The sequence below is a fragment of the Diabrotica undecimpunctata genome, chromosome 1, assembly GCF_040954645.1.
Source record: "Diabrotica undecimpunctata isolate CICGRU chromosome 1, icDiaUnde3, whole genome shotgun sequence".
Taxonomy (NCBI): Eukaryota; Metazoa; Arthropoda; class Insecta; order Coleoptera; family Chrysomelidae; genus Diabrotica; species Diabrotica undecimpunctata.
Window position 1 is genome coordinate 72103485 of NC_092803.1, and position 14962 is coordinate 72118446.

General features: G+C 33.1%; 1 protein-coding gene across 1 annotated transcript in view; it reads right to left on the minus strand.

Moving 5' to 3' along the window:
- LOC140450597 (myrosinase 1-like) overlaps positions 1–4851 on the minus strand; it is a 37534-nt gene extending 32683 nt beyond the window's left edge. Inside the window, exon 1 of the mRNA XM_072544255.1 lies at positions 4697–4851. Coding sequence (XP_072400356.1) covers positions 4697–4737 — 41 coding nt within the window. The 5' untranslated portion in view covers positions 4738–4851. The remainder of the gene's footprint in view (positions 1–4696) is intronic.
- Between the last annotated feature and the right edge of the window lie 10111 nt (positions 4852–14962).

Here is a 14962-nt window from a genome sequence, read left to right on the forward strand (position 1 = left end):
AAAAAAAACTACTTTAACAAAAACTTAAGAGTTAAGCTGTATTAACCAAATATTTACTGCAACCTCAATTTAAGGATTGCTATAGTAATTTAAAACCTTCAAACTTTCTACAAATTTTTCAACGCCAAAATTATTTATTACTTGCTGGTTTAAGATAAATGCATAGTATTTATTTATATAGGTAATTGTGTATATATTTTTCATCACAGGACGTTTCTTGATAAAGATAAAAACTGTCAGTATGATTTGTTTATCTTTATTTTGATCTAAATTTGCAATACCTTTAAATTATCACTTTGATATGTTTAATTAGATTTTGCGTAGCGTATTCATAAAATTGTTTCCATTTGTAGATTATCTGAATTTTAATCCATATTAATATTCTGAAGACCTTTAAATTATCAGTTTATTCATATTTTATATTATATAAGAGAATATAACTTATAAGATATCCAAAAATTCTACCCTGGTCTAAGGTTTAAGTAGGTATCAGCTTTAGATAAAGATTACGTTTAAAAATATTTAAACGATTATAAAAATTTTAAACATTTGCATTAACATTTATTGTAGCATAAAGCCACATTCACAATCTAATAAATGTTGCCTTTTGATTTTAGACCATTAAAATAAGATAGTACACTCGGAACTCCGATAACAACCACTCCAACTAACGACCATCTTTACATAGCCACTACTTTGGTCATTTTCCAACGAATTTCTTATGATTTGAATTCATTAAAATCTCTCTGTCGAGCGACCACTTCAGATAATGACCAATACAGACCAATATAGACGCGTAACACCGCTATGCCAATTCCAAGTCCGGGATCTGCATCAAGAAATTAGAGGGACCCGAAATGGGTGATTCAGTTTAAGACAAGAAACGTACAGATATACAGAGGAGCTGAAATTATTTCAAGCAACTACATGATTCGGGGTAAACATAAAGTCAACGCTCTAAAAAACGAAAAGATTAGAGAAAATTTCCAGGGAAAAGTACAGATAGAAGGAGAAGAAGCAGTGAAATGAGATAAAAACAATGTAATAGGTATGGTAACTAGAGGTTGGAGGGAAGATTGGGTTGGTGAATACTGTGCCCAAATAGTTAACTAATTAAGCGTGGCAACATAATATGCTGATCATACGCACTAGACCAACAACCAAGCGATATAAAAGAAGCTATAAACAGCAAACAAGATGTACCGAAAGACAAACAGAGCTTTTGGAAAGAAAAATATTGCAAAATTGTATAAACTAAGTAAAGCAAACCAAATAAGTGATAAAAATAGGATAAAGAACGGAAGCAACAGTTTTAAACCAAATCCAATTTGCACAAAGGTATACAAGTAAACCTCATTGGAGATAAAACAGCTATTCTTAACAGATAGGCAGCAAAGTATTTCAGACAGCTACTGAACGTTACGGTAGATATAGAGCTTATATGAATAAACATCATTATCATTAGCGTTATAACTCTTTGGAAGTTTTTACCCATTTTCTATTGCCTTTCTTGTTTGTAGGTTCCTATTTATCCGATCCTATTTAGCTGCATCTTTTTACCTTTTTCTAGGCCGTCCTACAGACCTTCTTCAATTTGGTCTTTTTCAAAACACATTATTTATAAGACGATTGTTATTACTGCGTATCACTTTATATATCTCACTAGATTTTCCATTCCGAAGAGAGACTCTAACTTGTTTTTGTGTCTACATAAATAACCAAGTAGAGAAAATATTTAATGTTGAATATGGAATGAGGTCAGCAGGAGCAGGTGATATACCAGCCAAACACTTAAAACAAGGGGGTTAATTTCTAGTTGACAAAATTTACGAGCTTATTAAAGAGGTATGGGTAACAGTGACGATGCCCACAAAATAAAGTAAAAGTGTCATCTTTCTTATCCATACATGGGATCTTGGAATCTCCCTGCTGAGTTCATTATATAAAGTTTTTACAAAAGTACTCAACAAGCGGTTGACACTACTATCAGAAGCATTTATTAAGGACTATCAATGAGGTTTTCAAATAACGGCTCTCATACTGATCCAATTTTCACACTGATGCAGATACTAGAAAAGTCTTACGAGCAGCATAATGTATATGTGTATCAATTCTAAATATATTTAAAAAAATATATAATTATAATTGAAAATGGTGGTATAGAATTATGAGTAAATTGGAAGTTGAGCAGAAATATATACGGCTGGTGAAAATGACTTTTGAATCAACAAGCGGTAGGTAGTTGTAGTAGAAAAAACACTCTCGGTACCTCTGGAAATATCAAAGAGTTTAAGACAAGAACTATGTTATTCAATTTGTTTCTTGAAGAAATCATAAGAAGATTACCTGATAACCCGGGTAAAACTAAATTTAACAGAATGATACAAAATTTTGCTTGCTTATTCAAATAATGTGGGGAAACTTACCAGATTAATGCCATACTGGGAAGAGTCCTATTCAGCTTTGGGACGCTGAAGCGGCCAACGGTAGCTTTTCAATCTACTGAAGTTCCTTAAGGTCAGAGTTGTCAGTAGAAATACAAAGATCTTATACCTAAGCTATCCAGTACTAACGTTTGGAAGCGAGACACGTATTTTGTCTACCGCGGATAAATAAAAACTCAGAAGCTGGAAGAGAAAAATCCTCAGAAAAAGTTGTGGACCAATAGTCACGTGTAGAGAGCGGTAAAGGAAAGTATTATCACCAAAGTGTTTCTTGGTATCCGGAAGAAAGAAGGAGTGCACCAAGAATTCGTAGATGAATTAATTGAGTACAGGATAATGTGGAGGAACAATAATACGACAGTGGCGGCAGCGAGACAACAACAGTAAATAATAATGAGATGTGAAGCAGACCGAGGCCCTTCAAAGGCTGTAACGTCGCGGAGTTAAGTAAGTAAGGAAATATAGACAATTATGAAATAAATATTTATGAATAAGTGTAAGTAATGTTAATGTAATTATTATAATATTCAATTTTTTATCCCTATGCATATACCGAATAATACTGCTCTAATATTAGAAATAGTACTACGCAAATTTTCCTGAATAGTTTTGTAAGCTAAGGTATCTGCAATCAATATACATAAACTGGCAAAATAAAGGAAATAATCACCAAGAAAGTATTTCTGGGAGTCCTGAAAAGAAGAAGGATTAGAGAAAGATCACGACTCAGTTGGCCCAAGATGACTCAGGTAATCTCGAAGAATGGCTCAGGTAATCCCAAAGGATGATCTGAAAATATTAAGCGGTTAATCAACCTCATTTTTAGAGGTCGTGAAATTTGAGACTCCTTTCATATTTTGGCCATCTTTCCTAGAGCGACTTTTGCTTGATCTCATCTACGTTTTATTTCTTCCTATAGTGACCCTGTGTTTGTGATCAATGATCCCAGATATAAATGTAAGCTCACAAAATAAAACCGGTCTATAGTTGTTATGTGTGGATCATTGGTATGTAGTCTATCCATTAACATAATCTTAGTCTTTGTTTAACTGCAGACCAAATATTTGACTTTAGTTTTCAACCAGTCGCATGAATTAACTCTTCTTGGATATTTGCAAGAAGGGCTGTGTCATCTGCAAAACGTACGTTGTTTATTTTTTGGCCATTTGTTAAGTGGTCAATATATTGAGTAATAAAGGTACCTATAATATTTAATTTCAATAAAAAATTGGCGAATATATACTGAATCATATTGATACAATAATAAAATGTATTAGTATGCTACTACTTCTAATAAGTCACGCTATAGACACGTTTGCTTTTCAATTGTAGGAATTTATGACCAAATATCTAAATGAAGCCGCTTATTACATTGTAATGTATATTAGATTTCCTATAGGGGCAATATTAAAATAATGTATTATCCAGATGTCAATATCAGTAAACTTATTTTTCTTTCCTCTAAATACTAATCATTTTGTCAGCTACTTGTATTGGGCACTATAAGAATTTTTAAAGAGCTAGAGAGTACAAGAACAACACACGTGATAAATAAAATTAAAAAAGTAAAACACCTGAAAAGCGTGTTAGTGCTAAATGAGTTTACGTGGACAGCTGCAGTTTATAAATTGACTTAAATTGAAAACGATAAAAAATGGTTTCTTAATGCTGAATTTCTAAGTAACTCCAATCGGTAACTCCAAGAGATAAACCCAGTGCAAGCATTGTGTTCTGAGATGACAAGAAAGGAACGTTTAAATCGTTATACATTTTTAACAATTGCTTCTCTATAAATGACACTAGTTGCAACCAATACATTTATGGGTCTATTTCAACTAATTTATCTTATAACTAAAATAAAGGTAGAAAGTATGGGCATAGCTCGCGACAAAGGAAATCAATTTAATAAATAATATGTGTATAAGATGGAAGGCAACCTATAAATATACGTATTTCTGACTATTGGTCGTCTTCAGTATGGTGCAGTTAACATACTCCTTTTATAACTTGACTGTACCTTATTGAAGATGACCAGTTGTCAGAAATGCGTATATACGGTTGCCTTCCATCTTATACACACATTTATTATATTGTTTTCCTTTGTTGCGAGCTATTCCAATACTTTCCACCTTCATTATAAATTAGGGTATTTTAAATACTAGTAAGACCTTTAAATAATGACGAGCAGTATATTTTTCTAATTATCAAAGTTTCCGATCTTCTCTATTAAATATTCTACATATTTTACTTACCTTGCAACCCAGAGAAATAATAAACAAAATTTATACTCCATCTCACAATATCATTAACAAGTTGTAATAACGAACTAGCCGGTAAAATTGTAAAGAACTCTTTTTGTCTAAATAAAAAAAATTAATGAAGTGTGAAATTTTTATAGTGGGAGATAGGCAAGATTTAAAATTGACTAATTAAATAACAAGTAATTACTTATTTATCCGAAAACAATGAGTTTAGAGATAAGTCTTTAGATATAAAAATTGTCGCAATTTTTTTACTTTATTTTAATATTTTATTAAATGACAGACTAGGTGATGTAAGGTCAGGGTAGACAAATCAACCAGGGTCAAGAAACTATATCTTAGAATTATTTCAAAGTAAAAAAAGTTCAACAAAGTAAAAATATTTTATATTATATTATATGTATATAACTTATATACTATGTATATATATATATATATATATATATATATATATATATATATATATATATATAATTTGTATTAATATCTTTAATCTAAAATATATTCTGATGTTAACCAGTACTTCCTCAATAACCAGGGCTATCGAGGGATGCACCTAATTAGTTCCGTAAAAATTAAAAAATGAAAATGCTACAAAGTTCCTTAGATTTCATAATGTTTCTCTTGCAAATGATTAGGAAAAGTTTAAAAGTTGTAAGAATTAGGAGAAGTTTTCATGATCAAGTCAGTTGATATATTATTCTAAAGAAGATGTAATTATATTTAAGTTAAGATAAATATATCGTAAACAATATATGTCAGAAAGAACAAGCAAGATTGTAAAATAAAGCTGTGCAAATTTGTAAATATAATTAAACAGTATTAACCAACATTAGTCCAATCGCCCTGTACATCATCGTAAATTCAGCGGTCCATATATCGATTTCCTCCCATGTTCTCTGATTTTGACACCCGTCAGAGGGGTAAAATAAAGAGAGATTGATGTTAGGAGAAACACTAGAAAAATGAAGTGTTCACACTCAGAAACATACCCCACGTTCGTTATTTATTGTATGTGTGTGTCAAACCTGTGCCTAACCGCATCCCTGAGGGGGTTGCTAATGAAAATTGTGAAAACACGATATATTTTAATGAGGTCTAGCTCAAGGTTTATTCTGAAAGCTTATTGAATAATTTCGTGAGAAGGGGATGTGTTTTGCGTAAAATACGAAAACACAGTACCAAACTGTAGATTGATTATCCTACATGTTGCTTATATGTACGAGCCCTACCAACTTAATGTTCGGACAAACGAAAATTTATTGAAAACGTACATCTTCAAAACCTTGCTTATTGAAATAAAGCACGAGATCAACAATACATTAAACTCTACCATTCATAATAAAATACTGAAATGGCTTGGTTGTTATAAACTGTATATTGCAGTGCTGGTAAAAAAATAAACGAATATATTGCGTTTAGGTCTCCCATCAGTATAGTATAGTTAGTGGTTACGTCTTATATCGCAGAGTTAACGTCATCGTAGAACAATTCAATTTCTTTGTCTATGTGGGCACTGGTCGGTGCATATACCTGGATGATCTTTAATCAAATATTTTTGTTGACTTTTTAGATATGTATGACTTTACCACTTGTATTTTTAATTGTAGGTATATTCTGTGTTTTTTTTGTGTTTTTTATTTACCATAAATTCGACGCCACCATTAGAAGACTCTCCTCTATAATGCAATAATTTTCCCGACGAAAGTACTATTTCTCCTTCACATTTTCGCCGTAATTCGGATAATTCAAGTATATCTAATTTAATATACTTCAGCTCGTTTTCATGTTCCGCGAGTTTGTCATCCTCGATCAATGTTCTGGTGTAGCCCGGTCGAATCTAGGGATTCTTAATATCCTTTGTACCTCTACATCCGATACCGCATAAGCGGGCATATATACGTATATATACGCAATATACTATAAAAGAGTTCGAAATTAAAAAATGGGTTCGACAGAGATGTGTACTATTGCCAATAATGTTCGAATATGCCAATAATGTTAATAACGAATACTCTGAAGAAATTATGGAAAGAGCTCTCTAGGGAGGAACAGCTGGAATAAAAGACAATGGAACACCAATATTAATATCATTAGGTATGCGAACGATACTGTCATAATGACGGAAAATCTCCACGACTTCCAGAGGCTAATGAACAAGATAGTTGAGTGTGGAAGAGACTATGAACTATCAATAGACATTAAGAAAACTGTATTTATAAATATATTAATAACGCAAAATAATGATGAAAACATGTAGAAGAAGAACAAACAGTTCTAGATAAAATTACAGTCAAATGATGAAAATGTTGCTGGTATGAGCACACATTTATACTCTTATACTCATAATCGGTGTTAAGTTGTTGTAGATTTATTAAGATAAAAAGTGGGCGACCGGTTTCGTAGTTTACAAGTTAACCAGCATCATCAGGCCTTCAAGAAACTAAATGCTGAAATAGATGATACATTTAAGTCAATATGTATGCAAACAAAAAATTCATTCAAAATACTACTTTTAATCAATTGATGATGCTGTATAGCTTGTAAACAGCGAAGCCGGTCGCCCAATCTTTCTCTTAATAAATATCTACAACTTAACACGAATTGTGAGTAGTGTTTGAACAGTAAATACGGATTGTACTTTTGAGCCACTTGCGGAAATACTAAAGTTGAAATCGGGAAATGAATGGGAAACACAAATTTTAATATAGTAAATTCAAGTGAAGGTTAACAAAATAATAGGTGAGTATACAATTTGAAAATAAACAAACGTTTTGATAAATTCGCAATTCGTTTTAGCATGCCTTTTACTTCAATAAAAGGAACATTGCAATGCTATGCAATGCAATGTTCCGTGCAATGCATGCACGGAAGACAACTTTACTTTCAAATAACTTTAAAAACATTCGAACAACCATTTTTTACTGCTGTAATGTCTCGAAATAGATTCAAGATGATATACAGATACATAAGAATTAATGACCTCTCCACAAAAACAAGTAGAATAATAGAAACAAAAGATAAACTACAAGCAATTCGCAATACATATGATTAATTTGTAAAAAATTGCGTTAATAAATATTTACCTGTTGAAAATATCACATTCGATGAGAGGTTTGCTACTTTAGAGGAAAATGTCCACTTGGAGTTTACATAAAAAGGAAACCTGGTTCATATGGAATAAAAATTTTGGTTTGTTCGGACTCTGATACTGCTTGTATTTTGGACAGTCAGATATACACTGAAGCGACAGAAAATCGGCGAGCAATTTATCAAGGTTTTAGGATAGTTTCCGATTCTCAATTCCCCTAGCTGAAGAACTGCTAAGAAATGAATTTACAATTACGGGAACCCTAAGGGCCAAAAAAAGAGATTCTTGCCGAATTTGCTCTGAATTCTGCGGGCAACGAACGTTCTTCTTTTTTTTTAATTTTCTAATGGTCTCACAATAGTATCCTATGTACATACAAAAAAGAAAATAGTCATACTTTCATTAACACAGTTTCACAGCAGCGAAATATCCTCTGATGAAAAGGCAAAACGTAAGCTTAAAATTATTTTACACTATAATAAAACCAAAGAGTCAATTTACACCGAAAATAAAATTACCAGAGGATACACATACATGTGTTCGTTTACATGGGTATAACCATTTAGAATCGTTGGTAGTAGTACCGAAGTAGTTCGTGGGTATAACCATTTAGAATCTTTATGGAAATTATGGATATGGCTGCACTCAATGCCTATGGAATTGGGCAGGTCACATAGCGAAACTAAAAGACACAAGATGGACCAGAAAACTAATTGACTGGCGCCCAAGAGAAGACAAACGCAGCAGAGGACGACCACCAACACGCTGGATGGACGACATTGGACGAATATCCAAGAAATGGCAACAAGAAGCACAGAACCGTGAAGAGTGGCGAAAAATGGGAGAGACCTATGTCCAGCAGTGGACAGAAGAGGTTGCATGATGATGAATGCCTATATTACATTTACCAGAAAGTTTCCCGATTGGAAAAGTAATGACAGAAGTAGGCGAAGGATTTTTTTACAAAACTTGGCACAAGAACTGGCACTCCCCAATATGCTAAACCGGAAATAGAATAGCAATAACTTTAATTGTAAAAACTGCGATGGATTTATTTCGTTCTAACAGCAATGCAGCAGTGTAAGAAACCACTTTTAGAGAGATTGAACATTAGATACAGCTTTTGCGCCTGATCACGGGATAACTGGACCATATATATTAGCATCAGAAGTGAAATATGCGAGCTCATGTTTAAAAAATAAAAAAATAATAAAGTTATAGGATCCGAGAACGCAAATTTGGAACAAGGTAAACTATTTAATTTAAAGCACCTATGAAAACTCTTTAATAATATATACAAAAATGGAAAAACACCATTAGATTGACTGAAGTCAACTTTCCTAGCAATTCCAAAGAAGCACAATGCTAGTCTCTACCAAGATCTGGCCTAATCAGTTTAAAGAACCAAGTACTCAAAGCGTTCTTAAAAGTAATTTATAAGCGGATTTATAACAAATGTAAAGAGAGAATGAAAGACACTCAGTTTGGTTTCAAAAATGATTTGGAAACATAGCGGGCACTTTTTGCAGCCAGTTATTGGTGCATAAATGATAAGACCAGCTAAGTGATGTTTTTATTTGCTTTATCTATTACCCAAAGGCTTTTGACAGTGTTATACATGAGATATTAATACAGGCGTTAAGGAAGATTGGTCTCGATGGAAAAGATAGGAGGATAACCTAGCAGCTATACTGGAATCAAAAGGAAGAATTAATGATTACTAACGATCTATATACAGAACATGTAGAAATAAGTAAGGGCGTGAGACAGGGCTGCATCTTTTGTCCTTTGCTGTTTAAAATATAGTTAGAAAATATTTAAAAATAAAAATGGTTTTAAAATGAATTGTATTCCCATAAATAATTTGCAATATGCTAATGATATAACTTTCACAGAAGACAATACAGAAGAATTACAAGAGATAGTAAATAATATTAGCACAGTGGTAAACATGTGAGCTATCAATATTGACATCATAAATAGAAAATTATTGATAATTAGCAAACATATATGCAAGCACAGTTGAAAACACACAATCAACTTGTAGATTGGGATGAAAAATTTAAACGTCTTGGAGCTACGTTAAACAGTAAGTGCTACTGAGACGAATAAGAATATACGTGGTCACTTAAGGCAAGATCGCTAAACCGTATTCAAACGTTTGAAATGTGGTGTCTCAGAAGGTTACTTAAAACTTTATGAGTCGACCATATTACAAGAGGTCTTAAAAAGAAATAATACCAAAAAAGTGCTGCTAAATATCACAGTAACCTCGAAAAGTATCATATTTATACCATATTATAAAAGGCTGCAAATATATTCTTTTGAAAGCCATTTTAATGGGAAAGATTAAAGATTGGAGAGATTAGGAGAGAAATTAAGACTCTAAGTTAAACCCTAGATTTGGCCCTGTGGATCTTTTGTGATGCCTAACAATATCTAAAAATTTGGTGTCAAGTTTCCCCTGAGGCAATTTTGACATTCTTATCCGGCTATGCTTTTTGTGGATTTATTTTTTTGAAATACAACTGTTATAAACCGAGCATACTGCAGCCAATTTTCTTATTTTATCTTCCCGAATTCTGTGTGTCGAGTACTTCTTAACATTTCCACACTAGCCTAGAGTTTACCTTAGTACTTCGAAGAGCCCCAATAACTGCTTGACTATCTATGCATATTGATCCGCTTCAGTTTGATGTTAATTTCTTTACACCATGCTAGATCGCGTAAAACTCTGGTATACAGAGGCATATTCTCCAACTAGAACAGATATATTTACATCTCCACTACTGGATATCAGTTTTAGACCTATCTGTGTACCAGATATAACCTGGTAGCCTAGGTTGTGCATTTGCTCTGTCCCATCCCTCTCATGGGTAGATATCCACTTGAAAATATACTTTATGCTTGTAGCGGGCTACTATATAATCAGTTAGTTATCCTTACGGTATTTTATTTTCCTGACTTTATTTATATGTTACTATATCCTTATCTAAACATTACGTTGCTCGGGTTTCTCGCGGTCTATAATATTCAATTGTCGCTTCCTTTCTTATAACAATATCTAAAAGAGGGAGGTCCAGTAGAACGTTCCTAGCTGCTGCTGGTATGCCCCTCAGAGCTCCTGTATTTCTAAAGCAAGCAATTCTTGGCATCTTCTTTAAATTAAGAATAGCACTTTTTGCTACGCCTTCGGCCACCATACGACTGATGCATATGTAATTGTTGGTTTTACTACCAAGTTATAAATAAATATAACATGTCTTGTTGTACATCCCACGTTTTTGGTTGAGTGCATCTGTCCACTATTAACGATGTGACGTTCATTAACCTAAAATCTAATGTAACCTGTAGTTACTTTACTTTATTCACCAGATTTAGTTTTGTACCGCTTTCTCTTCCTTATTCCTTGATTCATTGTAAGGGTGTTGTGACACTCCCACAAGGCTGGCTGCCTTCATTGAGCTTCGATCCTGTGCCAGATAGATGGCTTCATGTAGGGATTTTTTCACCAGTGACTTCATTTTGTCCGCCCAATTTCTTTATTATCTTGTTGATCTTCGTTTTGGTTTTCGCCCTTCTGTCTTTTCTTCTACTTACAATAGTTCCATCGTCCCCGTTCTTCTGGCTATGTGGCCAAAATAATTTTACTATTCTCGATTCACTTTATTTAATAGCATGTCTTTTATATTAAGCTCTTCCAGAATTTACAGGTTGGTTCTATGTTATGTCCTAGACACGCTTAGAATCCTTCTGTATTCGTAGAACCACATTTTGAAAACTTCTTATTAGAAAAATACTTATAGGAAAAACATGTTTACAGTTTAGACATGAGTCATATTTATCGTAACAATGCAGAAGATGGATTACATCTTTGAGTCTTACTCTGTCAAACGCTTTCTTTAGGTCAATTAGACAGAATGCTGGTCTACTATACTCTGGTGATTTCTCGGTCATTTGCTTTATAACGAATATTGCAGCTAATTTATTAATTAATGTTGTTAATTGTTCTGTCATTGCTGCTCCACAATATTTTAGTAGTTCATTTGGTATCCTATTTTTACCTGCTGCTTTTCTGTTCTTCAGTTTTTCAAGTATTTTACAAACTTGCTGTACATTTATATTAAGTTCTTCATTTTTGGTAATTTCTGGTGTTTACGGTTCTAGCGTCGTTTGTTCTTCCCCTGAATAGAGCTTTTTTAAGCAGTCAATCAACGTATCCTTTTATATGTATTTTTGTTTTATTACTCCCTTTACCTCCATTCTTTGACCTTTTTGAAGCGCCATATTTCCTTTTGCAGATCGTAAAAATCATGTTCTATTTCTTTCGGAAATTGTTCCCAGTGATCATGTGCCTCTTGTGTTTTGGTTGACATGTATTTCATGTAAGCTTTTTCTTTTCTTTACATTTTTCCTTCACTTCTGTACAAAACCATGAGTTCTGCGACTTGGGAACGATTTATTTTTAATTTTATTCTATTAAAAATTCTACTACAATAATAAAAACTTAAGATTGTGAGTATTGACTTATCTCCAATACATTAGTCAATCATAGTTCGTTTGAATGTGTATATATAAGTAACCAATAAACTAGATACTTCACAAGTTTAATATGTAGCTATTATCCATTCAAGGCAAGATATAGTTACATTAGAAAGTACCGCCCATTGATTTATACATTGGTGGTACGATGAGATGCAGGATTCGTTTACCAAGTTATCCAGATATAGCTTTATTCTTTTTATTATAGTCTCTGGGACATCAAAACTCCCAAAACATAATCCTTAATTTATTGATTATTAACAGTTATAGTAATATTTAGTGAATTGACAGAACTGAAAAAATCCAATATGTTGAACTCATTGTAATTATAAGATTTAGATAAAATATATGCCCACCTCTTTGAAAGGTTAGTATTAGAAGAGAGAAGTTTGATAGAAGTAAGACTCATAGTCTGGTTGTGGTTTATAAATCTAAGACCAGCAATAGAACGTAGAAGAACCTTATCTAACCATTGTAAGTGTGTAAAAATTTAGTTAAATAAAAGTTAAAAATATATTTGTTAGCTGAAAATTTTAACTAGGGTTATTTGAAAGAGATTTATAATATCTCTCCCATCATCTAAGAGTGATTGGTTCATCCTAGCATATTATTTGTTATGTTACTTAAAATATCTTAAAAAGAGAATGGTTAATGATCCCTCTATTTATTTATAGTTAATTCGGTTTAAACACTTACTGATGAAACAATAAAAATTAAAAAATGATACTGAGGTGGGTTTAATGGCAAATGTAGTATATAAAACTAATATCAGAAATAAATTAACTAAAGGTATGATAAGAGTAAGATAGGTCTATTCGACAAAATATTGTGAGATAGAATAAGTAGATAATATATTGGCGACTATGAGAATTCAAGAGAGGACGTGGACATAATTAAGTGTCGATCTTAAGATTAAGAAACTCGCTGAAATAAAATAGCTGACAACAGCACGGGATAAAGGCAAATACAAGAGACAAAGAGACCTAAGTCCAAAAATGGATAGAGTTTTGTATATAGAATTAACTACTTAAGTACTTAAGACTAGATACTACTGTTATTGACCAGATAATTGTTTAATATTTATAACAGCGGGGAGTTTCCTGAAGACTGGTTAATGAAGTCAACTTTTGTTGCCATACCGAAAAAACAAAAGCAAAGTCTTGTGATCAACATTGGATGATAAGTCTAATTAACCACATTTCGAAGGCATACACCAAGGTTATTTACAACAGAATAAGCAAAAAATGCGAGGATAACATTGGAGATTCGCAGTTTGGGTTTCGGAATTCTCTTGGGACACGAGAAGCACTTTTTAGTCTACAGGTACTCATCCAGCGCTGCAGAGATATGAACAAAGACGTGTACATATGCTTTATAGACTACGCAAAAGCATTCAATAACGTAAAGCACGAAAAGATAATTGAAGTTCTCCATAAGATCGGAGTCGACTACAGAGACATTTGAACAATAGCGAGTCTCTATTGGGGTCAAACAGCTAAAGTGAAAGTAGGATCTACATTGACCAATAAAATTGAGATCAAGAAAGGGGTACGACAGGGCTGTATCTTGTCTCCTATTGTCTTTAATATATACTCAGAAGAAGTATTTAAGACAGCGCTGGAGGAAAGCACAGAAGGCATAATGATAAATGGAGAAATAATTAATAACATAAGGATGACACTGTGATTCTAGCTAGTAGCATGGAGGAACTGAGTTGCCTAATGAGTAAGATACAAAAAACAAGTGCACAATACGGACTCAGACTAAATATCACAAAAACCAAATGGATGTTAGTAAGCAAAACCCAACAACCACCACAGCAACTGATATTAGACAATGAAAGAATTGAACACGTGGATTCGTACATCTACTTGGGAACAACAGTTAACTCAAATTGGGATCAAGCGAAGGAAATACGTATAAGAGTAGAAAAGGCAAGAGCATCGTTCACTAGCATGAAGCAAATTTTCACCTCTAAAAGCCTCACCCTACCTCTCAAAATTCGACTTCTGAAATGTTATGTATTTCCGGTTTTATTATATGGAATGGAAGCGTGGACAATGACCGCAACATTGATGAAAAAAGTAGAGGCCTTCGAAATGTGGGCTTACCGACGTATATTACGTATATCCTGGACTGAGCCCGTGACCAACGAAGAGGTACTACGCCGGATAGGTAAAGAGAGAGAGAGGTAGGAATAAGTATAAAGAAAAGAAAGTTGGAATACTTGGGTCACGTTATGAGACATAATAAATATAGAGTACTACAACTGATCGTTCAAGGGAAAATAGACAGCAGAAGGGGTCCAGGGAGGAGAAGACACTCGTGGCTCCAAAACTTGCGGCAATGGTTCGGATTGTCATCTGCTGAACTATTCAGATCTGCCGTAAACAAAGTCAGAATAGCCATGTTGATTGCCAACGTTCGGAACGGACAAGGCACATGAAGAAGAAGAATTGTTTAACGATTTGAAATAAGATTGCATTTTATCGATTTTTTTTTAATAGTAGTCTAATTTGATGATTTTCAGTATTATTTAGTGTTTGGTTAATAAAATTATTTATTTAAGTTTAAGCAAATAGGTTGTAGGAAAAATTTTGTTTTAACATTTGAACTGATTATGA